Source organism: Triturus cristatus, chromosome 2_1 (genome assembly GCF_964204655.1).
Source record: "Triturus cristatus chromosome 2_1, aTriCri1.1, whole genome shotgun sequence".
Classification (NCBI taxonomy): Eukaryota; Metazoa; Chordata; class Amphibia; order Caudata; family Salamandridae; genus Triturus; species Triturus cristatus.
In genome coordinates, this window is record NC_140581.1 from 758,931,602 (window position 1) to 758,958,675 (window position 27,074).

General features: G+C 45.6%; 1 protein-coding gene across 6 annotated transcripts in view; it reads left to right on the forward strand.

Annotated features, from left to right (window-relative positions):
* Positions 1-27,074, forward strand: part of GRAMD2B (GRAM domain containing 2B) — a 482,135-nt gene that overhangs the window by 248,742 nt on the left and 206,319 nt on the right. The window contains exon 1 of one of the 6 annotated variants that reach the window (XM_085632690.1): positions 12,402-12,950. The exons of 3 other annotated variants lie outside the window; for them this stretch is intronic. In XM_085632690.1, coding sequence (XP_085488816.1) covers positions 12,847-12,950 — 104 coding nt within the window. In that variant the 5' untranslated portion in view covers positions 12,402-12,846. Of the gene's footprint in view, positions 1-12,401; positions 12,951-27,074 lie in introns of those variants that run through there. 2 more of the 6 variants (XM_085632691.1, XM_085632693.1) reach the window with 2 other exon arrangements.

Consider the following 27,074-nt stretch of genomic DNA (forward strand, 5'->3'; position numbering starts at 1 on the left):
CGGGGCCCGGAGTCATCAGCCTCTTCTTTGAGATCCTCCTCTCCACTCTCCGCCTCCGGGAGGTCCACACCCAGTAGTTTGCAAGCTTCGGACAATGAGCGAAGTTGGTACAGTTTGTTATCTTTTCGAAACACCAATCTAAATGGATGGCCCCAGCTATAGGGAATATTGTGCTGCTGGAGGTGCATAGTGATAGGCTTGAAGATTCGTCTTTTTTGCAATGCGAGAGCGGATAAATCCTGATACAGCACCGGCGTCTGGTCACGAAACTTCAAGGGATGCATTTGACGCGCTTTTTGGAGGATAGCTTCTTTGGTGCGATAGTCCTGGACACAAACTAAAATGTCCGATGGAGGAGCCGCTGGCGCTCTAGGAGGGCCCACTCTGTGCACAGTCTACCCACAACTCTGCCTCCAGAGGCCTGCCCAGGACGTGGTTGAAGAGTTCCCTCGTGTAGGTGAAAAGGTCTTTCGAGGCGTCGTCCACTTTTACACCTCTGATCGGGATATTATGGTGACGGCAGCGGTTTTCCAGGTCTTCAAGGTGGGTTTGAAGGTCAACTTGTTGATCATGTAGCCTGAGGATCTCCTGCTGAAGTGCCGCTATCTCCGTGTCCCTCTCGTCGCTCTTGCCTTCCAGGTCAGCGACCCGTTCTCCAATGCGGTCCATGTCGCGCCGGACCTCCCTTATCTCCGAAGTGAACTCTTGCTTGAGTGTGTGAATGTCTTCCCTCAATGCAACAAACATAGATTCGAGGAATGCCTTGGTGATGGGCTCCGCGCCCACGTCCCGCGCCGATGTCTGACCAGAGGCACCCGCTTCTGTGTTGGAAGCCATTTGTCCAGCTGGTGCTTTGGCAAACAGGTCCTTAAGGGTCCTGTCCTGTCGTTTACTGGAGGTGGACATAGCCCTCTCTGACTGGAGCCCTCTCTGACTGGACCCGAGGAACTCTGCAAGGGTCTCAGTGTCGCCGCATCCAACTCCCCCTCAGAGGATAGTGTCTACCAGTGCCCCAAGCACAGGGCGGGGGATTTAGGGAATCAGAGGGAGCCGGAAGACTGCTATGTAATGCGCAACCCCCGCTTCCATCAGTGCCTCCCGGGGTCCACCATGCCAACGGGGTCAATGCCAGTTCCTCTGTGCCGATGCTGAACCACCTTTCCCGGTGACCATCCTCTACGCTTCTCGTCTCCACCTCCAGGGAGCACCACCACTGTGAAATCGGCCCGTGCCAGGCCTGCGCCGCCGCTAACGGCCCCAAAAAGCTCCTCCGGCGGTGAGCCCCCCACCCCCCCCCACCCCCCCGCGGCACCCAAGTGTAACGCCTGTCCTGGCCAGGCCCGAAAGCGGGGCAACAAAAGGGTCCAGCAGCTTCTCCCCCGCCCCCTCCTCACTACAGCTCGACAGTCCTGTGCTCTCCTGCTGCGGTTCCCGCCATACGAGGCGTGTCAATGGGCCCGCACTAGTGTTTCGCCAGAGGAGGGTATCAGCTACAAGTCGCCACCCCAAATTGGTAGGCCCGGCTCCTTCTTTTGTGGATCCTCCCTGAGAACCCCGCTGCGCGTCAGTCCTGCCCTCTCGGGTGGGGGCTGCCTCTAGCGCTGCACAAGATGGTATCTCGAGTCCCGGGCTAACAACCAGCCCCGTCGCTGTATCCCTACAAGGACGACCACGCTGGCCCCCTACACTGTCCTGCAGCTGTTCAGGGATCAGGCCCCCTCTCCAATCACTCCAGATAGCAAGCTGGCAGCCTCACCTCCATCAGTGGCAGCAGTTCTCATAGTCCGATTCTCTCCCCGCGCCGGGGCGTTGCAAGGCCCGGTCCGCTCCGGGTCCCCGCTGTCTGTCAAGCTCCGTCTGGGGGCGGGGGAGACAGGCCCCACACCAGCCGTCACCGCTTCTGCACTCGGGCACTGCCCCTCCGCACACCAGGCAATCAAATCCCCCAACGAGGGCGTCGCCGGGCCTCTAGTGTATGTCCCCAGCGGGGGGGGGGGGGGGCGCAAAGCTCACTCACCGGGCCCACGGCCGCTACCGACGCACAGGCCCTAGGTCCGTTGCGCCGCTCTCACAAAATGGCGGACCGCCTCGTTCCGCGGCTCCGCGTTGGGACTCCTGCAGCCGCCCAGTCACTGCTTCAGCAGCGTTCGCTGTACCGGTGGCTCCACCACGGCCACCGTCGTCCCTGGGCAGTATATGGTCCTGCCTCCTGTTGTGCCAGGCTCTCACCGTTCTGCCTGCAGCTCCCGGGCGTACCAGCGCGACCCTGTCGCCCCCGCGCACCGGCCGCCCACCTCAAGGTCAGTAGTCAAACTGCGGCAGGCGCAGGCACTGTCTCCGCTTCAGGCTGACTCCACCGGCACCGGGACCTCTCTAGCCCCCAGAAATGCGCTGCTCGTGCCGGTAATGGCCCGCAGGCCGGTGCTGTGCAGATCGTCGGCGGGAACTCGAGAGCAGTACGTCTGCTCACTCCGCCATCTTGGCTCCTTGACAATGTCATTTAGACCATTCCGGTAATGGGATGAAAGTGTGGTACACCAATTACAGCACATTGTTTCCAGTTGCGATAATAGTGCACCAGTAATATAATGATAACATAACATGGCAGGGGAAACAAGCAGAACAAACAAGCATTTGCAATGCAAAAGGTCTCGCATTCGTGAAAATGTGAGCTATTAGTGTTGCAAATGTTCATTTTTTTTGTTTAAAATTATGCCAGCAGCAGCGTACATAATCAGTAAGAAATTACTACACCCCGAAGAGACTATTTCGTTATGGGCTTAGGGACACTGACAGTAGTGAACTATGTTGGGAGACGGAGGCTGGCTTCTAGCATGTGGCATGGTTGTGCCCCACAGTAGCTGACTTTTGGAAACATATCTTCCACACACTAACTGCTATCACCAAACAATCACTGTCCCCAGATCCTCTTCTAGCGCTCCTGGGATACACGAAGCCTATCAATAAGGGTATCAGGAAACTAGTCTCCATGGCTAAGCGCAGGATAGCGATGAGTTGGATGCGAAGTCCCGTACCCACGGTAACAGAATGGGAGCAGGATATGAAGGATATGCTCTACTGCAATACTCAGTCAGATGTCTATACTGAGTTGTTGACCCCCCCCCACCCCCCCCCCAAAGTTGACCAAAATGTTTCTGGGGTCTATACACGCAATACCTAGCATCTAAACAAGCCAAAAACACATATAATGAATAGTAGTACGCTGTGACTCTGGTACCCTAGATAACATACGCAATATAGTCACTGCATCAACTTTGAACACATCAGTTGTTTACCAAATGTGACTTCTGATTGTAATGAGGTTGACAGGTTCCACAGGCTGCTGCATCGAGACGTGAGAGCATAATGTTCCCCCTTTGTTTTTGTGTCTTTAATGATTTGCCTGTACTTGAAGTGAATAACCATCACTAGTGTGCAATATGCTAATAGTTGTGGCCGACTAATCGAATGACTCATGTACGTTGTTTATCTTGTACCGTGCATTCATGTGCACTGGTTTATGAAGCTTAATTAATTTTTTTTTTAAAAATGTAAGAATTCCACAAGAAGGAAAGGGTGCAGTACCACAGGCTGTTACTAGGTGTCTGGGACTCCTAGTAACAGCCTGTGGGACTGCACCCTTTCCTTACGACATAATATAGGAATTCCATTACTATGAGCCTTAAGAAATGAGCGTGTGCGTTTTAATCTTTTGTAGGCTTTACAATAAAAAAATTAATTCCACTAAAGAAGGAAAAATGCTCACACTCCTTCCTTGAGCCACATAGTAATGGAATTCCTATATTATGTCGAAACGATGCAGTCCCAAAAGTGCAAGCATTTTTTCCTTAATAAGTGCAATTTCTGTTATTATCACAAAGGTTACTAAAGCCTAAACAAATTGCACAGAAATGCTTGCGCTTCTTCCTTAAGCCCCTCGTGGTAATGGGATTCCCATATTTGGTTTTAAGGAAAGGGTGAAGTACCACAGGCTGTTACTAGGTGTCCCTAGTAACAGCATTTGGCACTGCACCCTTTCCTTAAGATATATTATAGGAATGCCATTACCATGAGGCTTAAGAAACGAGCGCAAGCATTTTAATCTTTTGGAGCCCTTGTGAGAAAAAAATGTAATTCCACTAATAAAGGAAAAAAATGTCATGCTCGTTCCTTGAGCCAAATACTAATGGAATCCTTATATTATGTCTTAAGGGGAGAGTGCAGTACAACAGGCTGTTACTAGGGACACCTAGCCTGTGGTACTGCACCCTTAACTTAAGACATTTACATTCTATCACGCAGATGGCGTGGGCTATGCTAATGAAGCCCACAAACAAGATTGCGCTACATGAAGAAACAGTGGCTGCAGGGGCTGGGCGAGAGAGCACCGGAATGAGGCTTCTCTCGGGTGAAACTGCCCTGGAAGGAAGAAGCTTTAGTTACACAGGACTGGCACAAGTAGCCGACGATGATGCAGCACTGGAACAAGGCTGCTCTGTGTCTGGAGTGAATAAAAAACTTTGGCTGCAGCAAGGATAAATATATAAGTGGACTATACTTAGAAGCATGGTGGCCTGTGAACAAGGTGCCATGACAATAAGTGAAGTAGTCCCAAAACAAACCAGATGCAGCCCTGCAGCGTAACTACACTGTAGTTGGTCGGTGCTGCCTGCCTTGCAGCGGAAGTGAAGTCTGGAAGTCCCAGCCTACAGGGAGCTGGGAATACGGGAATGACCCATTGGCAACCAGCAGGAAGCAGCAGCGGCACTATACTCCGTTTAGCCATTACTCCAGTTCTTGCAAACAGCGCATGTGCGCTGCCTAGGCTCGACCTAAAAAAAGGACAAAAACTGATAATTATGTCATCACATACTTCCGCTTTCCATTTGCACTGGGCTTTATCTGTCAAAGTAAAGTCTCATTTAGACCTTGACACAAGCATTAGACAGGTTAGTGAATTTTGGGTTTGGCCTAGTGCCTCAAGCAGCCAGAACACTTCATAAATAAATAAAAACATACATATACACATACATCGATGGATTTTTGATTAGCCTTCTTCTTTCATTGTTCTGTTTGACTGTCATTCACGTTTTGCATCTACTCACCATGGTTACAGCATGAAGCAATGGATCAGCCCACTTTAGACATTGGTTCCCTTGCACTGTGGTGCACTGTGGGGGAAGGCATTTTGCCTGATCACATGTGCACGTTCGCCTAAAATGACCTTGTCATTGGGCCAATAAGAATTAAACTTTCTTGTGGTGTCCACTGAAACTGAAATGGGTTTGGTTCTAAGTACACCTTAATGCCGGTAATGTTCTATTAAAAGTATATTTGTGTTTTTTAACTTTTTATTGGAAGCATATGGGTGCCACATTTAGGTTGTGGCATGTTTTCTTTTATACCTCCTTTTGTTTTGTGTGGCATATACTTGCAATAAAAAAATAACAATTTCACAAGCTTGATAAGGTCAGATGCGCTGGCTTTGCCAATATTTATTTTTAACATGTTCTATGTATTATAGTTTGAGCACATTGTGACAGAAAGTGCATGTTTGTACTTTGATTTCCGACCAGCTTGTAGGTTGGAGGTAAAAGCAAGTGCAAAAAGAGCAAAATTACAAAGGCCGAATTCATTTGTGCCTTCTACTTTCCAGTAGTGTCTAAAACACACCATCAAATTACCTGTTAAGAAACAAAACAAAGAGTATTAGCACTACTTTACGTCTGTGTTCACTGCAGTAAGCTAAATGAAGTGCTCAGTCTTTCGTGGTAAAGATTTTGGAATCACAGGCACAGAAAGCATTTGAATTATAAGTTACAAACAGCTTCTGGCACAACAGAAAGAGAATCAGGCCGTACAATTTGCGGCCAAAACATAACTGGTGCAAAAATGATTACGGTCTGGTTTTTGATTTTGCATCGTCCTCTAAATGCACCTGTAAATGCTCTCCTTACTCATAAATAATGACCAGTACTCATGTAATCCAGGGAGATGCCCTCAAATGGATTACCTCATACCTCACCGGAAAAACCCAGAGAATCTGTCTCCTACCGATAACCTCGGAACCCAAGAAGATAATCTGCGGAGTCCCCCAAGGGTCGTTTCTCAGCCCCACCCTCTTCAACATGTACATGATTCCCCCCCGGCCAACACCGTCAGATGGCACAGACTCATCATCATCTCCTATGCCGACGACACCCAACTCCTCCTCTCGCTGTCAGAAGATCCCTCCACCATCCACCACCAGAACCAACGTTCACAGATGTAAGATGAAAGTCATCGACTGGATAAAAGACAACTGTCTCAAGGAACAACACCTCACCATTGAACGACGCATGGTGGCCTGCTCAACTCGGCCCATCCCCCACCCCGAGCCTGACAGACTAGGCCTGCAACCATTGCATCTTCTTGGACAGCACGCTACCTATGAAGAAACTTGTAAACACAGTCTCATTCACCTGCTTCTACACCCTACGCATGCTCCGCAAGATCTTCAGGTGGCTCTCAGTCAACACCAGAAGGACCGCCACGCAGGCTCTTGTCACCAACAGGCAGGACTATGGGAACACACTAAATATAGGAATCACTGCACGCCTCCAGAAGAGACTGCAGTCAATAAAGAATTCAGCGACAAGACTCATCCTCGAACTCCCCAGACAGACCCACATCACACTGCACCTCAATAGGCTACACTGGCTCCCGATACAGAAGAGATGCCAGTTCAAGATGTTGACCCACACATACAAAGCCCTGCACAACAAAGGACCAGCATACATCAACAAATGCATGACCTTCCACCAACCAACCAGACACCTATGTTCTGCCTCCCTCTTCAACCAGTTTTACTGAATAATATTTCCCTTTTCACACTGTTTTGTTTGTGCAAACTCTGCCATGCATAACTCACCAGAATTTTTACAGGGATGGGTCGAAGTGGGATTTGCACATAACATGTAATCTGTGCAAACTATAAAATTGGGATAAAATCTGTTTGCACTTTATTTTCCACTTTGTGACATTTTAAGGATACATGAAGTGTTTGCTCAAGATCACACGGTTTGTTCAAATAGAAAAGGCATCATTTCAAACTAGGTCTCCTTATGCTAAAGTCCAGAACCTCTCCTCTAGGCCACATCCTCACCCTGTCTTTGCCCTATATTTGATTGTCGAGAAGCTAACTAATTAAGATACAAATCATTTAAAATAACAGCTATGTGTGCAATGTTTAAGGTAAAATGTAAAGAAAAAAATGACACCTTTTATGTACAAACTGCACTATGCAGACACAGTTATTTGTATAGGCCGCGGAAACACTTAAATGCAAGATGTCTTTTGTTAGAAATGGGATTTCTGGTTGGCTAAGGCTTGCGCCAAAGCCAGGCAGAAACCACCACTCTAGTCAGGGCAAGGGAGTTACACGCCAAAGATAATCCCGCTCACCCCCTTGGTAGCTTGGCACGAGCAGTCAGGCTTATCCCGGAGGCAACATGTAAAGCGTTTGCGCACGCACACAGCAACAACACCCCAGGCACACCACAAAATGAACTCCACACAAGGTTATATATAAAAATAGCCTTTGTATTATAATAAACACATTAGATCATAATCACATAATATACACAGTGCCAACTGGCACTGGGCAGTATCTACAGGGGATTATATACACCTGACAGGGCCAATTGGGCCACTGTCAGAACAATCACAAATCGCCAATTGTAAATGTAGCACAAATAATACATGTAGAGCACAGCCAGTAACTACTGGTAAAAGTTAGGAACACACTATGCAAAAATAAACACATTAGGCATAAAACATATTAGGCCTAAAAACTCTTAGCATAACCATATTACGCAGTAATCAGGGCCTCACACACTGAAATGGACCCCAGGCCAACTGGCCTCTCACAGGGGGTTCAAATGCCCAACGTCCAGAATGTCAGGGCTGGCTGCAAAAGCAGTAAAAGCAAAAGTGTGCAGTCACACCAGCCTAAACGTGGCAGCTGCCCACTAATTGCTGGCCAGCTGTGTAATCACCAAGTTGGGCACTGGCACCCTCTGTCCCCCACTGGGACTCTCACAAAATAAAGATGCCCCAAACGTTGCAGCTGCCTGCGTTCTCGCAGGGCAGCTGGGGAAGATGCACAAAGGAAGCCTGGCACTCCTGGTGCCTCTTGGGCCCCCACTGGGGCTTCTCACCACAATCTGCCCCTCAAGTGGCAGTGGCCCGCTACGGCGGCGCCATTGAGGGGAACTTGGCCCCAGCACTTGGGAAGAACTATTCCTCCACATTGGAGCACAAGGGCTCTCGTAAACAAATATGCACCTCTCTGGGCACTAACTGTGCCTTGATTCCCCCAAATACTCTGGCAGAAATGGCACCACTGTGCCCCAAGGGGCACGACCACACAGGGAACGAAGGGCACCGACAATGTGCCCCAACACGCACCCTCCCACCGGACTTCACAAGGCGGCCCCACTCACCGGGCTACTTCGTTGTCGGCTCCGTTTCCCTCTGGTGGCATCCGCACTGCTTTGGGGAGTCCCCCCCCCCCCCCTTCATTGAGGCTCCTCTGGCAGCGACGCTGAGGCAGCGGGAGGGCACCGGCCGTGAACCTTGGTCGGCCCCAACTTTCCTCAGCTCTGGGGACGCCTCCTTATGTGCAGGCACGTTGCGGAGCTCTCCTTACTGCACCGGGCGCAGGCACGAAAATACGTAGGCAGGGTGGGCTCCCGCCAGACCCAGGCTCTACTTGCCGGCACACGCGGGGCTCTCCACGAGCACGGGAGCCCCGCTGGTCCACACGCCCACTTCCGGCTGGCTTCTCCCGCGACTCCCTTGTTGCCACTTTGTTGTGCTCAGCTCCTCTCTCCATTGTCAGGTGGGGGGCTAGGTGCTCAGACGCACCACAGGGGGCGGAGTCAGCATTGTGGAGGGAAGGCACAGCCCTATTCAGGTCCCAGGTGCAACTCCTCCCTCCCATCTGCATGCAGATCTCCCCACTCACAACTGGGCAGACTCATCCTGGCTCCTGGAGCCAAGCACACCATCCAGCCCCTGTCAATCACAAGCCAGACATGCACTCCACATCAGGCAGACTGGCAGGCAAAATAGCACACAGAAATGCCAACTTCTAGAAGTGGTATTTCTCCTATGGTTATAATAAATCTGCGCACACCATTGCGCAGCATTTATTCTTACGAGTTTGCACATACTAAACTTGACCCTGCACTCCTCTCACACCAGGAATTACTATGGACACACATATCTCCCATGCATTCCTATGGGAGGGCAGGCCAGTCTCACTAAATGTATCACAGAGTGCATACACTTTACACTGGGACACAGTGCTAAAGTGCCTAGGGGTCTAAAACCACTAACACTACATAAGGAAAAAGGCTAGGATAAATGCAAAAAGTTTAGGGGTGAACCTGCCAAAAGGGCCAGGTTCAACATCTTTTAACTAGAAGTGAACTCGATAATGCTGAAATGTGCACAATGGAATTTAGAGACATGCTCTTAATGTGACATGCTTAGAAATATTTGTCATAACTGCAGAATGTTCTGGTTTGACAAATGTATTAAAAATTGCTAAAAAAACATTTTATTGTAATAACTAAACTTCCTATTTTCCCCATATTTCACATAATGCTTGAATAGAATAGTTGCACATTTTATAACAGTATTTCTTGTCCGTGGTAATGAAATGTATTAATAAACAGAATTTCCGCAAGTCGATGTTTCTGTTGTTTAGCATAGTTCATTGTTAACGCAATGAAACATTTAACATTAGAAGGCTAACCTGTGTTTGATGCCTAAGGGAATGGAGGCTTATGAATCAAGAAACTACATATGTATGATGTCTGTACAAACTTTGTGAAAAAACTCTGCAAGCTGCATATTATTTTGTGGGAAAGGAAGAGCTGAACATGCTCTCAAGCGAACGCTGCTGCATAATTGTAACCGAAGAGGAGAGACCTGCCACAAATTTTACAACATTATTTTTACCTTTTATATTACTGCACGTTTCTAGTGTAGAGAGTTCAACTCTCATTTCCACATAGCTATCCCTAGACACCCATTATATTTGACTGACAGCTGTGGCTACCGCTGCTGCTGTTTATTCTTTGCCTTATTATTGATGCTCATTTTTTACAGATTGCTACTGTAACTGTATGCCTATTTGCTTTAATTATTGAGACTTGGCTGAGTTTCATGAACTACTCTTAATGGGAAGTTTGACTGCTTTAATTGGATTTTGAGCTATATGCTCTCTTTATCTAACTCTTCTTCTTTTAAATGTGAGCTCTTCATGCATTATACTAATGTTCTAACCATATTTTTATGAGACTTCTGTAAACTTACTTGAATTTATTGACTAATCTGAATAAAAGGAACAACACAAATCTTACTACATTCTAAATGAGAAATAAACTTTTTTTTAAACTAATTTAAACTCTCAGCATTGACTGAAATTAGAACTGTCATTGTGATTTAACTTATAATGATAAAATAGCTCCTGAGTAAAAACATGGTGACAAACATCCTTCACCTGAAGCGAGTTATACTCGGAAGCCAGTGCGGGAACAGGGCATAACCTTGTTATTGATAGTAAGAAAGGGTTGAACCATATGATTTAACTATTACCCCAACTCCGCTTATCAGCTGTGTCTAGAGGATGAAAGAATTGCCATGTTTGTGCATGGCTGACTACTAGTGGTCAGAAATGTGGACATCATTCTTTAGGGTTAAGCCACAATGGGCACTACTTCGCTTACAATGCCAACCCTTTACAATTTCTACCCTGAATATTTTGTCATACTCAGGAACTTTGGGCAATTATATTTGAGATCCTAATGATACACATAGATCAATCCAAAAATTTCCTCTTCCCAGGAAGTTTCTCTCAAACCCTGCTATACGTCCAGAATTGGATGACATCCCACTGCCTAATATTAAAACCACTAAAAACCGAGTTCCTCATTTACCGCACCTATTCACTCTACCATTCTTGACTACGCTTGGACTGACTTCTACAATATTCCTGATTGCAGTACCGACATCATTAATTTGTCGTCATTCTAGAGTTAATATTCAAGCACAAATGAAACACATGAGTGTGCAGTTCCAACTGCATTTTCAAGCTAGGTGTTTCCAAATGTAATGTCATGACCATAGATCGATTTCTCAAGGCTTGATTGTGGCAACTCTTCTGACCGATCTTCCAAATGTGCATCTGGCAGCACTGAAAGCTGTTCTACATGCAGTGGCTTGCTTTGTTACCAGAAGCAACACATATTTTGAAATCAGCCCTGGATTACTAACACTACAAGGGCTCCCCATGGAAGCTAAATAATTGAAATAGAAGGCCTGTCTCACTCGCAAGGCCCTAAAATCAATGTTTACTCCAAACTTGATTACTTACACTTCCTGCTCCATCTTACTATTTTTTTGCGTTTCCTTTTTCTAAAAAACAAATAAACATTTTTGGGGCCTATTTTCTGCCTCCTTCGGTCTTTAATGCAGTTACTTCCACTTACACATTTTGGCTGTTCCTTCCAACATCTTTTGGTCCAATTCTTGTTTCCTGCATCCTTAGCTTAACCTTTTTAAATTAACTTGTTTCATCATCTTCCCCGTTTTAGCCAGTCTCTTACATTTCTAGCTTACTATCAGGAATGATCATGTTTCCTTTGCTTCTCTCAGTGATGAGGTATATATATCAACTATGTTTTAGTAGTTACTACGTGCTGTAATGTCAGTTATATAACTAGGGAGTATCCATTTTAATTGAATTTCCTGGTGTACATTTTGCTTCCCCCTCACAATTGCATATTTTATTTTTTTTCTACTGCCAGTTATAATTATTTGGTTTAAGACTTACCCACTGTATATCTATCTGTTGTTTTGACTACTTTTCCCTGTAACTTTGCTTCTTTTGTTGCAAATTGCTCTGATACATTGGGTCCATGTTTGCACTAAGCAAATACCACAATAACAAATAAATATGGTTGTAGCTTTATCTTGTGAGAGTTGGATCTACGGCTTGGTCGGGCACATGAACATTTGTATTGATCACATTAAAGTCCTTACGGGTGCACGAGTAACGTTTCTGGGGTGTTATTAGACTTTAAGAGATTAAAATAAAAGACCCCACTTGTGCCCCTGTTCAGTTTAAAATGTGGGTACAAAATACCCATGTGCACTTTAAAAAGGGGTGGTGGGTTCGACGCTGAGCTCTCTCAGTGACAAGGAGACGGTCCCAAATTCCCCGGGCCCTAATATTAGTAAGACATAACCTTAAGAACGGTTCGTCGCCGCCACTCGCCGCTTCGGTGTGAGGGCGGGTGTCGGGAGCCTGCCCTGCCTCTTGCCACCTTGCCTTGAGCGTGCCGCGGCTTGCAGCGTGCAGTGTCGGGGGAGGCAGGAAGCACACCGCCTGAATAATTCAGGCCGCGAGAGCGGCGGCCCGCCTTCTCGACGCTGTTACCAGAGCTCAAAACGACGGCGCACAGGTGTTGACTGCTGGAGGAATACTTTTGTTCAGTCAAGATGTACGCTGTCGAGGCTTCGGCCATCTCTGCGGTTTCACCAGCAACACCAGCGTAAGAGGAAAAAGTTTTCGTGCGTCGTTTGCAGCGTGGTAACCCGCACCGTCCGCCGGGAACGCATTTAGACCTCCCCTCTGGTACCACTCCCCCAGACGGACTTGTTGAGCGAGGTGTTTTGTGTTTTAGTTCAGAGGAAGCGGCTTGTCGGATTCCCGCCCTGAGCACTGAGGAGCAGCGGCAGCACAGGGAGAGGGACCGAGGGGTGCGGAAGAGGCGGCGGTTCACTCCGCGGGACATGGTGCTCATGACCGAGCAGCATTACGAGCTGGAGGACGCCAGCAGACCCATGGCCCATCGGGTTTCCGTCTCCAAAAAGGACGCCAAAGCGGTCACTTTCAGGTAAACATTTCTAACCGGGGAGTTCAGCCACCCAGTGCTGTCTTAGATAACAGCGAGCCCGTGCATCCCGCAAGATGTGGTGGCGCAAATTAACACGTTATCCGTCCAGCAGGCCAAAGAATTACATAAATTTTGGCGACCACTTTTTATGGAATCTTTTAAAATGTAAACTCAACACTTGCATACTTCTTGCGTAGTTTTTGCGCACATTCATTGTCTAGGCAGCACTGGCAAAGGCTCTAAACATGTTTAGGGCTATTTCAATTGCTCCCCATTAGTTTGTGCTTTGCATTGCTACCCCAAGCCCTTTGAGAATGTGAGCAACTTTTGCAATTTCAACAATAAAATGCACGCAACACAATAAATGACAGCGATGACCCCTTATTAGACAGCTTGGCCTTACTCCTTCCTTCCTAACGCCCAGGGCAATAAAACATGGGGTTGACCCACCCTTTTCCCTACGGTGGCCCCGTGGGCAAGGTGACATCCTAGTAGGGGAGCCTGCATCGGTTTTGGAATTGTGGTACAACAGGAAGCAAAATTAATTGTGACCAATAACTCGCCCTAACAGTGTAATTATTTGTTTTGTATATTTATCACCATATTTTTTTTGCGTAAAATGAACATTGGGTGCAAAAATAAAATGACACTTTATTTCGGTAAAATTGAAACTATAAAAACATCTAAAATATTCTAGTTTCCAACGGTGCATTCTAGACTGACGAGTTTTTGCACCAGGGTCCAAGTGTCTTGGTTCATGTTGTCACACTAATCCAATTGCCTAGGCATTGCAAATAAGAGATGTTACTAACAGCTAAGTTCATCGTATTTAATTGACTGGCTACCGAATGTTGGAAAGTCGAGCCTGCTTTACTAGAGGTCAAGCTTTTTACCTTCTGATTACTGCAGACGTCAGCGACCGGCATTAACTCTGTGGTACACATTGCCAAACAGCCACCAATGAGTAAATTAAGGGAACTTAGGTATGTGCTTTGTGTCAAGAAACCGCATTTCACGTTTTTGTCTAGAGCCTTTTAATGAAAGACTTGAATCGGAGATTGGGCTGTTTGGGTGCATGTGGTGGTCGGCATTGTGAAGGTTATTGACACCCTTCTGTCAAGGTATAGACGGGATTAGACCCACTGTGTCAAATAAGGCATAGAGTGGTGTTTTCTTTTTTCCGGAAGGCACAAGGAAAGTACATCGAGACATTCAGCACTTTGTTCAATTGCACGCATTTAGGTCGTTTGTGAAGATGCGATTCCAGCCAGCTCTTTTAGTGCCAACGTTGTCACCCTAGACCACATTCTGCTGCCCCAAGGAATTATTAATGCTATAATAAAACATGGGCGAACACTTGCCAAAATATCAGGGTTGTAGAAGTGACATCACAGACAATTTGACCCCTCTAGACCCCTCATCTCACCCTTCGCCTCTCGGTAGCCACGTGTTTTCTATTGGAAGGACAGTGTGTGTAAAGTATAGAGCTTTATCAGGACGATTAAAGTACTGCTTATTTGCTGTTGCTTTTGATGTCTTTATGAACCTTAAGTCAATATGCAAAAACCTAGAGCAACTCTTAATTCATTTCTAGCAGTTTATACAATCAAAGAATAACAAGGTATGTGAGAAAAGAGTTAAAGATATTTTGAACGACACTTTTTATATATATATATATATATATATAATTTTTTTTCTCAGTGTTAAAAATATTACATACTATAATCACAATATCGTTAGGCAAGTCAACGGTAACCTTTCATTTATACTCCATTCGCATCTGCAGTCAAACAGAAAAAAAACACACATGCACACTGAGAACTAAGGGCCATATATGTACGAACACATTTTGCCATAGATACAGAATTGGTGAAACCCTTTGATACATGTGGCCCTAGGTCAGATGTATTCAAAGGCAATTTATGTAAAACGAATTACATCTAAGGTGCATTAGTCACTATTGCTTCATTATTATTGGCAATAGTAGATTTTTGTCGTGGTTTGTTGACGAATATCTTCCAAATTAATCTACGTGCATTTTGGCACGAGTGCTGCTTCAGTAAAGCCTCTAGTTGACACTGTGTGAAATACCTGCAATCCTATGTGCCTAGTTAGTTTACATCAAACGATTACATACAAAAAGTAAACCTCGGACAGTTCATGATTGTTCACCAACTCGCTGGATAATGAATTAGAAAATCACCGAAATGTGCCCAAAGACTGAAATACCTTATGTATTAAGGTAAAAAGTATATCCAACAGGTTGGAAAAAGAAGAAATTAGTAAAATACCGAAGGCTGTGAAACTTAAAGAAGCACTGGTGCTCAAAATAGAATATCAATTCCGAAGTGTAGGAAGGTAACATCCTTCTAGCATAGTTATCCCTACTTGTTGCCTGGAGTCAGTGAGTTTTGGACTAATCCGACTGGGATCCTGCTAATCTGGACCCCAGTCACTGTGCTCTCTCCCTAAGTTTGACAAAAGTAAGTTCTTTGGTACCTTCCCAATTGGCTTCTTGTGTACCCTTCTAAGCTTCTAGTATATGGTACTAAGGTACCCAGGGCATTGGCACTCCAGGGGTCTCCCATGGGCTGCAGCATGTATTGTGCCACCCATGAAAGACCACCCAAACTGTGACTACAGGCCAGCCATTGCAGACTGAAAGTTGGTGTTAGCACCACTTACAACAGATGTAATTTTTCTTTTATCTGAGATCGCTGCACTTAAAACCTATGTCATCCCTAAGGCAGGCCTTTCAATCCTGAAGGCACGGTGCTAGGTTATAAGGGTGAGGGTACCCTGCAGGAGCAGGACACTTCCTACAAACCCCAGAGTCAATTCTTCAGGCTTTGTAAGTGCGGTCAGCCATTTGATACATGCATGTTGGAATCCTAGCCCAACACCGATTCCAGTGTTGGATGTAGGATCCCATGTACTAGCCCCCCCCCCCCCTGTATTCCTGGTATCAGCCTTTCAGGGTCTAACAGCCAGCCAGAGCTGTTGCCGACCACAGACTCGATTCTGCCATCCTGCTGTTGAGCTGAGCTCGAGCAGGGGAAGGTAGAACAATAGGTTTCCTGTCACAGGGAGATGTGACCACATCCCAGACAGGACTTAGTGTATTGACCGGGGGTGGGGGCGCTTGCCAGCACCACTAGGCTGCTTTAAAGGGCACATTTTGTGCCCTCCTTGCCTACTCCGGTTGGAACTAGTTCAGGGAGCCGCTGGCTATAGCTCTGGTGCGAAACTGGACAAAGGACATGGGAGTATCCTCCCCTCTGTCCAGCCCCTCCTCTGGGAGGGAACCTTGAATCGTCCCAACCCTTTCCTTAGGGTACTTAAGAGCTTACCTGTGGGTGGCTCTTCAGATTCATTGTGGAACAAGATTCAGATCCGAAACCACTGCAACTTCAACAGTCTGGGCACCTTGGACTTTGTTGGACTTTGCCTGTTACCAAGACTACATCAAGGAAGCCTCCTGCTGTTCCGGGTCTCATTGTCCTGCCAGTCTGTGCCTGTGCTTCATCCAGGTTCTTCTCCAGGCCTGTGGGCATCAAAGACACCCAAAGTAATCTCCCTTGGAGTGAAGGAGTCACTCACTTGCATCTGCAGGCACTGTAACAAAGCTGACCAGTCTGCTGCTCCTGAGGTCCCATGGACTTTGAACGGCTGAGCAACACAGGTGGTGGTTCTGCAACTCCCTTGAGACCTGCACTGTCTTCTCGGCAAGTTTGAGACCAGTACCCCTCATTATAACTGCTGGAACAGCACCCCTGTGCATTGCGTTGACTTGCCGTTGCCAAGGCTTGTTGACTCTGTCCTCCAGAGATCTTCGGGCTACAAGAAGCTCCAGCATCTCTTCTTACTAAGGTCTTTGTCCTCACCACATCCACTGCACCGTGGGCCTGCATCTTTGGTGAGCTGCTCGAGGTCCTCTTGCAATTCCTGTGCCTTTGGCTTGTGTGTCCTCTTGAGGGCTCTGGCTTCAGTGGACTCCCCTGCTTGCCTCGGGTCTGCTCTAAGTTTACTGCAGTTGCTGTTCCCAGCACTGCACTTTCTTTGTTTACCATGTCTGTTGCTGCTGCCAAGGCTTCTTGGTGCTCCCAGCGGACACGGACCCCCTGGTTCTCGACTTCTGACGTGGGACAGCTCATGAATGGCTCCGGGTCTTCCACAACGTTGCCTGGTCCTCGCAGCTACAGCGACAAGGTTACTGTCAACTCTCCTGCATCTTCTGTCATAGGTGGTCAGTGGTCGTCCATGCTTCCTCGTCACTCCCAATTGGCATAGACTCTGTCCCCTCTGCTTGCAGGTACTATTCTTCAAGCTTCCATCCTTGGATTCCACTGGACTCTTTCACTTTCTTCACTACCGGCATCTTTACTGAAGTCCTCCATTGTGGTCTAAGGTGGTTTTTGATGTCACTTTGCACTTATGCACTTGGCCTCCCTGATATAGATAACCTGGTTCCTGGGGTATCCATGGGTGGGGTGATTCTCCAATCTTCCACGGTTTTCTTTAGGTTCCTCTGGGAAGGGTGGTTCTTCTTGAAAACTGCAACTTTCCCATTGACTTGCATGGAGTACTCGGCTGTGTTTCCACTCTGTACACAGCTTTCTTGGGGTTCCAGGGTACTTACCTCGGGTGGGTCCTCAGCTCTTCGGAGTATTCTGGTCCAAGTCTTGACTAAGGTTGCAGTTCGCATTCCACTTTCTTAGTATATGGTTTGGTCCCCCCCTGGAGACCACTGTGTTTTTGTGCTACTTTACTGTTCTCCTTTTGAAGTATTGTGTATATCTTCGTTTAGGAGATATACCAATGTGTTAGTGAGTGTGTGTATAAAAAATATTACTATTTTTATAACTACACTGTGTGGTTCTTTTTCGTTTAACCTACACCTCTCGATTAGTTCTGGTAAAAGAAGCTGCTTAACACACTTTCTGGACTAAGCCTGAAGGCTGCTCTCCACAGCTACCACTTAGGGAGCTTTCTATGGTTGTTTAAGACCATGAAAATCACCATAAGGGTTGTCTGATTTAGTGCAAGATGCTTCACTTAAATAAGTGTGCACCATATACTAAGCCAACCTTCTACAAGAAGAGAGGAAAAGTGATCCTTCCAATCTTTGATGGATTCATGTTCTTACTATATGTGGTGGAAGTGATTCAATGATCTCCAAAGCTGCTATATTCCTGGGCTTGATAAACAGCCTAAGTAAATGGTAGAGCACTATCCTGTAAATAGACAAAAGAAATATAGATGCTGTAAGCAATCCAGGTTGTGTGAAAAATTGACATTGTCCTGCAAGCAATCTGGAAAAGTGGCATGATATTTCAGTCTATAAAAAGCTGAAAGGCACATGGCATGTGGATTGATAGAAAAGTTAAAATTCAAAATAGCATGAATAACGATAGACACACAACAAGTAGTAATAACCAGTAGTAAAAGCCATCTGAGATCCTATATTCATAGGTGAAAGTGGCTATAAACTGAACATGATGGCCACAAGCCAGTTTTTCATGGTGTGAAAGGTCCAACAATAAAAAATACTAAACTTTAACTCCTCCTACTCACCGTTTATGGCGTGCTATACTGCAGTAATCACAGTAGGTCATGATGGTGATAAAAAAAATAGCGAGACCGAAGGTCTGTCCGATCCATTTCTCAATGCTCAATCCATTCTCACTTTCTTTCCCATAATTGCGATCCTTACTTTTGCCTACAGGTGTGGATATTTTATCCATCACCTGCTACGCCGTTCTGATCTGTTGTAGCAATAGTGACTAATGCACACTTTAGATATCATTCGTTTTACGTAAATTGTCTGTGATCACATCTGATTGAGTTAGTTCTCAGTGTGTATGTGTTGGTTTTTTCAGTTTGACTGCAGATGCGAATGGAGTATGAATGAAAGGTTACTGATGAATTGCCTAATTATATTGTCTTTATAGTATGCAACTGTTTTTAACACTTCGAAATATATTGATATATAAATAAATTTTAAAAAAATACTTTTCTCACATACTGTGTGCCTTGTTCATGCGTTGTTAATCTTTATTTATTTCTATTCTTCGATTGTATAAACTGCTAGAAATGATTTGAGTTGCCCTAGGCTTTTGCATATTGATATATCTTCCCTGCTCTAGGTACTCATATTATTTTGCAGGGGGTCACTCCTCTTTACATTATTTATGACGCTAAAGTTCATGGGTCTTGGACAGTGCAAGGGGTGCCACAGTTTAGTGCAGAGGTAGAAGGTTCGACCTCTAGAGACTCCCAGTTTACTTCAGTGAGCTTGTGGTCCTCGACATGCAGTGCACCTGCTTCGAACACTTAGGAAATTCACAGAATGATGGCTACAAAGTTCTTACCTGTTGATGTTCAAGTTCTGTTAAACACACCAATTTCTAAATGGTAGATTATCAATGTTTGCAAAATAAGTGGCCATAATTGGAACATGTTTTTTATATAGTGCTTGTTACCATAGTGTTCTGCCTCCTAGCGTTGATAAGTCTTTTACCTAAAAGGAGAGTGCTTTTTTGTGCTTCGTAGTCGCGTGAATCACTTAATGTATTTGCTTTTTACTCCTGAGCCATAGATTGGTCTGCTTGGAAATATTGAAGGACATTTCTTTTTTTTAAAAAATTAACAACTGCCTACAGCGTATTTCGTTTGGTATTTTATGCAGTTAGTGTCTTGATGACCAAATTAATTTATAGAAGAGTGTAATCTTGGAAATAAATCGTCCACAATTTCATAGCTAGCATAGTGCGATTAAGTCAAATTGAATCTTAATTGAACTGCTGTTTCTTAAATAATACTATTGCGTTAACATATCAACAAAAAGATAATTTCACACTAAAACGGAAGGTGAGGTGCTCATTTCACTACAAATAAACATGCGAATCTTCAGTAGTAGCCTGCTGAAGTATTGGCCAATATTATTGCTGGATGGGGCAGGGAAAGTAATTGTATAGTCTTGTTAAATCGGACCAGGGCTGGGCAGCTGCCAAAAATGTCCTGTTCGAGATGCAAGCTGGCTTCAGGTCACAAATCCAGTCAATCAATCTTAAGGACTTAAAATGCTCAACTTGTCACCCAGGAAGTGGGGCGGAGGATGTCCAGGCCCTGGGGTTCTGTGAGCCTTGGTTGGTTGAGTGGCTCTGGCAGTCAAAGAGCCAGGTCTTGAGCTTCTTCCTGAAATCCTCCGGTGAAGGGGATGTGCATTGGTGGAGCGGGGGCGGGGGAAGTACGTTCCATGACGTGGCGGCGAGGTAGGAGAAGGAACAACCTCTGCAGCGGTTTCCATGGGTGAAGGAGTGGGGCTCCCTGGTTGGCTGGTGGAACATCAGGAGGTTATTGATGTAGGCGGGTCCGAAATTGTGGAGGGCTTTGAAGGCGTGAGTGAAGATTTTGAAGAGGTTTCTTTTCTGGACAGGGAGCCAGTGGAGGACTCTGAGATGAGGGTAGGTGCTGGTTCTTTTGGGAAGGTTGAGGGTGAGTCTAGCTGCTGGATTCTGAATGGTCTGGAGTTGGCTTAGGAGGAAGTGCGTTGCTGTAGTTGCCAGCTGTAGACATGCTTGTAGAGGGATCGGGCGTTAAGCAGCGTGCAGTGGAGCTGCGGTCTCTGGTGCTAGCTGGGGATTGTTCGCAGGGGTTCCTACGTCGCAGGTGAATCGGCAGTGGTGGGAGGTGTAGGGACCTTCCATGGAGTGGGATGAAGCGTTGCTGCGGCTGTTGTCCAGGCACTTGAGGTTGAGTGCTCTGAGCTCATCAGTGGTGTACTGGAGGCAGGCAGTGGAAGCAGGGTTTCTGGCGCTGTGTGCCGTCCAGGTGGGTTGGGCACAGACTGGCTTGCCTTTGCACGTCGGCAGCTCAGCCGTGCTGCTGCCTCCATTAAGTAGCTATTGGAGGTGGGAGGGGCAGCCTGGGAGGTGGTAGGGCAGGGCTCAGGAGCTGCAGGGGTGGCGAACCAGAGCAGATAGGTTGCTTGATGGAACCGGAGAGAGGAGAGGGAGAGGAGCAAGGAAGGATGCCAACAACGAGGGGCTGTGACGAAGAGGGGAGACAATAAATGAGTGAAAGAAATAGGAGCAAAAAACTGTCAGGGAAAGAAGGGACTAACGAAGGGAATAGGAGAATAGAAAAGCATAATGATAGCAGTCTTACAGAAATGGACCCAACCACTCCCCATACCCATTCATGTTTCCTATAGCAGCCCCTGGCCTCGAAGACCACATGCTCTTGTTGGGCACACCAATCTACCCCCTGTCTCCCAACACGAGAGAGACTGGCGAGCAGGGGACATCCATCGCGCAGCAATGTCTCGCTAAGCTACTGGAAGGTCCATGCCCAAGAAGGCTTTCTCTGCCCTCGTGCCACCATAGCCCTCAAGCACACCAGGGAGAATCAGAAGGGGAGAAAGGGGGACCTCCCACCAAAGGACATCCAATACCTTCTGGGTCACTTCGGTCTAATACTGGCAAATTAGTTGACAGTTCCATACTATGTGAAGAAAAAAAAAAATCTGCTTGGTCAGTCCCACAATGAGGGCAGGTGGGAGTAGGAAGGGCACCTGCATGAACCAGTCATGAATGATGAGGAGATAAAGATTCAACGTTCCCAGGCCACCGTCAAAGGGACCCCATTGACAGTGTTTGAAAGATAAATGCGGTCTAGGTCATGAAACAGAAAAGTTCTTGCAATTCCATCCAGTGTCCGAAACCACTCCCTGGACAAGTGAAGGGGTAAATTCTGGAAATTGTAAAGAAATCTTGGTAGAATCATAATATTGTACAGGGCAATGCGCCTCATAACATTAAGTGGAAGCCTATGCCATTTTTAGTGAGATCCGTTTTAAATTTCCGGACCAAAGGTTAGGGGTCGGGGTCAGCTCTGTCTGGAGGTCGACCCATATGACCAAGTATTTAAAACTAAGTTGCCGGAGAGGGATAGTGGATTGCCAATCAAAGCAGTCCCTAGCTGGTGTCAGGGGAACCAACATGGATTAAGAGGGGTTCATCTGACCGCCCGAGGCCAGTTTGAATTGTTAAAGGACCCTAAGTCACCTAGGACTGCTAACCCACGGGTTCAATGGCTAGAGGAGTATGGCATCCACATATAATGCGATGCAGTTCTCGTAGCCAAAGCTCCAGGTCCAACCGAAATACCGGGGGGTCTGTGCGTATGAGTTTGGGCAAAGTCTATATTGCCAAGGCAAAGAGGAGGGGGGCATTCGGCAGCCCTGTTTGGTCCCCCTCGCTATAGGGAAGGCGACAGACAAGACCCCATTGATGTGCACATGAGCTATGGGGTTGGAGTAGAGGACTCGGACCTTGTTCCGAAAGTGTGGTCCAAAGTCGGCACAAACCAACAACTGCTGAAGGTAAGTCCACCGTATCAAAGGCCTTCTGAAAATAAAGATGGAGCAGTGCAAGACCCTTCAACAATTGATGACTGTGGGCCAGAGCCACGGGGAGCCTACGGATGCAATGTTGTGTGCTCCGGGATGGCATAAAGTGCTACGAAGGACAAGGGAACTCAGATACAATTGGTCAGGGACCGTGGGAAATTACTAGTTTTAGACACAGTGGTCCAGAGACCGGGGCAATGGACAAGGAGAAAGATAAATATAGACTCAGTCAGTGCTATATTTAAAGCTGCTAGCCGGACAGGAATACTTCAATTTTATAAAATTTTAACGAAAACAATAAAGTGGGACACAAGCCTGCATCCTACTAGACATATAAAAAGAACACAGAACACAAAATAGGAGAAAAAAAAGGCTCAAGCAGAGTGACTTGTTTGTATGTTGCACATTCAGATAGCACAAACAAGAGTGTGCTGGGACACTGTTACACATAATTAATATTCAGCAGAAAAGTGTATACGGTGTACGTTAAGTCGACGTCTCGATCCCTTTTTATACATTTTGGGATCATCATCAGGACATTACATTACATGCCTGAATACAATTGCCTCCAATCAGTGCGAGACACTGATTTAGATGTTGACTGCGTTGGAGGTATCACACCCAACGTGCTTGGAGTAGCAAGGCACTGGGGAAAGCCACCAGGGAGCGCCGAAAACAGAACGTCTTCGGTATTCGAATCTCCCTGAGATGCTGATACCGAAGACTCTCTGATTTCGGCGCTTCACATCGAGGTCGATCCTGACCCCTCGAAGCACACCAAACCTGTGAAACCACGGCACACGGCATCATTTACGTATATTCAAAGGATCATGGTTATATCTCTAACCTCAACTCTGCTTTCCCCGATGCCTTGGTACTCCAAGCACGTTGGGTGTGATACCGCCAACGCGGTCAACATCTAAATCTGTGTTCTTGCACAGATTGGGGGCAATTGTATTCAGGGCAGAGCTAGCTGGCTGGGACATATTAAAAAAACCTTATCTTCACTGCAGTTATGACATCGTTGTGTAAATCAGAGCTCAAAATGCCCAAGTATTGTGGAAATAATTAAGGACTGCTGCTTCTCTCAAAAGTTAGAGGAAAGGATAAAAAATAAAACACCCAGCAAATTTGTTTGATGGTTATCTTGTCCTCAAACATGAAGTGGGGTGTGAAAATTATCTGTACTGCATTTATCAGAATTTAAATGCAATCTAAATCTTAAGTTCAGGTTTGGCACCTTCCCCACCAGCATGTACCTAGTGAGGAGCGGTAGGCTCAAAAAGGAAAGAATTCTGTGATTGTTTAGTTGGAGGCATTGATAACACCATGCACATTTTGCTATTTTGCACAAAATTGTTTGCAGTATTTAAGCTCTGGTTACTTCCTTTATTCCACATGTTTAGGATCCGGTCTGGATCAGGCACAATATTGCTCTGTTTTATGTCAGACAATGAGAATTTTCAACTGTCTTGCATATGGGCAGCATTGCCAGTTATGAGTTTTTAGACCAGGAGTAGACCAAATGGAATTATTAATTAGGATGTTTTTGTAATCTGTATTGCCATTGTGTGTATACATAGAATTTAAATGCACTTTATACTGACGTTTATGATTGGGATAGTTATAAAATGTGCTCCTTTTGCACAAAGTGAATTTGTATGAAATGGTTTCTCTTTTCTGTATGGATTTTAATGTTTGTATCTTAAGATTGTTGGTGGTATCTATAATGCGCATAATTGTACAGCGACCAAATGTTTTATCTTTTAATATATAATATCAAATTGCTGATAACAAATATTACTATTACTATCCATATTCCCGAGCTCTGTTTTTTTCTGTTATGTTGTGGCAGACCAGGATTAACCAAGTGAAATGCCACTGCTACTTCTATAGTGGCCGGATTCAAGAGCTCCTAAATATGAAATATTGATGATGCTCGGATCCGTACATCTGTATGAAAGGTGGTGCATGGTACTTAAAGTGACCCATTTAGTCATTTTAAATCTTTGCTGTGTTCCAGCAGCCACATATTGATACTTTGTGGGAAGTATACAACATCTTAAGGAGGAGTAGTATAGATCAAAAGCCAAAGTTTGGAATTTCTATTTTGGGTCCTAGTTGCAAATGGCAATGAAACGTTTTAAGAGGGTAATGACTGGAAACTGGTTGTACGTAGATGAAGATTTGCTATGTAGGTGTTACTCGCCCTTTAACACTAAAATGCTGGTACAGCCTGATCTTTTCATTTAAAGGTTTTGAGTTGCATAAATGATTTATGTATGCGCATCCTAAAGCTAAGCATCCTGAATGAGAAATAAGGTTTGGTCAATGCTCATGAGTCTCTTGGCAAGCTCTGTGTTAAATGTTATTTGGTAACTTTGCCCTAGCGTACCTGCGCACAAAAATGTAAACGTCCTCTCTTTAGGGATCATTAACCTCTTCAATGCCCATGACGAGCTGGTCTCGTCATGGGCCGCGGTGGCGCTGTGCCCATGACGAGACCAGCTCGTCATAAACCCCGCCCGCTAATGAAACGGCCGGCACAGGGCGGGGAAAGGGGCGGGCACTGAAGGGGTTAAATTGATCTAAGTACATAGGTAGTAGTTCTTTGATTTTCCTCTCTTCAATTCCCATCCACAAACCCACAGCATAGCCTCTGGATCTCGTCCTTGTCACACTAGCTAGAGGTCCTGATCTTTTATGTGCTCCTCTCCTTTTGAGTATCATTTCAGTTGTATTAAGAAAATCCTTGTATGCATCAGTAGTCATTAATTTCCGCAGCCACTTGACCAAAAGGCAGAGGAAGTAAGCCAGGTAAAGCTTGGCTTAAACTCGCTTGGCTAATAAGGGAGTGTTAATGTTAAAGTACTCCCCTGTCCTTGTGCGTACGCTTGCACTTTGGCCTAGTTTTAATGTATACAAATTGCATCAAGTGATGCGGCAAATGGTGAAAAGGTTGACAAAATATCTGACGGTCAGTGATTACTACATGGCTTTATATCAAAGACTTTTTCAGAGAGGTCTGATATGCTGTTGACTACTTGGATTTCACAAAGCTTCTGATACTGTTTTGCAGAGAAGACTCCAGGGCAACCTAAAGTTTTTTGGTATGAGCCCCTCAAAGACCCAGTAAGTGACAGGCACCAGCCTGCTTGTAAAAAGAGTTATCTGTCAAAGCAGAGGGTTTTTTTTTTTTACACTGTGTGCAGCCTAGTCAAATATTCTACATAAGGGATGAATAAACCCTGTGAAGCAATAATGCACCTTGTTGAGAATATTGGTGGTGATGACACAGGAGAGGAATCTTGGATTTATTGTAATTTATTTCTAACACTAACACTGCAAGTAATCAGTTTGCACGTAGACTGGTTGGATACAAAAATATATCATAAAGCAGTATTTGTCCTTCTGCACTGTGGAAGGACACTTTTAAGTTTGATTCACAAAGACATTGCATTTGGAAGAGGTGTTGTCTGGTTTAATGGTCTGCTTCTTGTCCATTGTTGCATTTCAGTTGTGTTTGCAGAAGGGTTGCTGTTAGACCTGTCAGCCTTAGAGTGGTCGTCTCCCAAAGTCACTTCACACTCTTGTTTTTCTGAATTAGTTTGTTTTGTTGGCCTTAAAAAAAACTCTGCACTTTACCACTGCTATCCAGTGCTAAAGTGAGCGTGCTCACTGCTAAAACATGATATAATTGGCTTACACCTGATTGACAATTGTAATTTACGTACAAGTCCCTAGTAAAGTAGTATGTTGTATATCCAGGACCTATAAATTAAATTCTGCCAGTGGCCCTACAGCACTTATTGTGCCACCCACTAATGTAGCCCCTTAAAACATGTCCCAGGCCAGTCATTGCAGCCCATATGCAGTTTTAAAATGCCAATTTGACTTGGCAATATAAATCCCTTGCCAGGCCTAATAGTCTCTTTATATAACATATAAGTCTAGGTAGGCAGTAGTCAGCCCATAGGGTTGGGTGCACTGTAATCAAAAAGTTGGACATGTGCTTTTTAAGTTTTCCATGTCATAGTTGTGAAAAACTCCTAAATTTGTTTTTCACTACTGCAAGGCCTCCCATAGGATAAAATTGGGTTACCACATTGCATTTAATAAGTGCTAATGTTTGAGTGAGTGCAAGTAGGAAATTCATGTTGGTGTCTGAGAAATTGTAGTTTAAAATACTCTATAATTGCAAAGTCCAGATTTTGAAGTCACAATTCTGGGGGAATGCCCCCTTTAGAAACTTGGCATTTTCCTTCCCTATTTGGTGCTTGCAGCCTGCTACTGAGTCTCATGACTGGGTGTAGTTGTCAGTTGGACTTTGTGTATTACTTCCAGACAACATCACAATAGGGAGTCTGGCTGTTGGCAGGCTGGGCCATCTCTGGCAGGATGGGTGGGGGAGCTGACAACTACCACACTTGCACTTCAAAGGCACTGACCTAGATCACATACAAAGGATTTAACACTAACATATTGCACCTGAGACAGAATGGGGCCAGGGAAGGAATTGGGGAAATTAAGGACACCACTGTAGGGGTAACACCAGAAGCTTCACCCACTTCAAAGGGGGCACCAGGTATACAAATGGGACCATGAGACCCCCTCTTTCATCTGGAAAGACAAAAGACCTATTTCTGAAAATTTCAAAGAAGCCGGGTGGTAGCTGAGCTATGGATCGCCCACCTGATGGAGAGCCCTTCCCA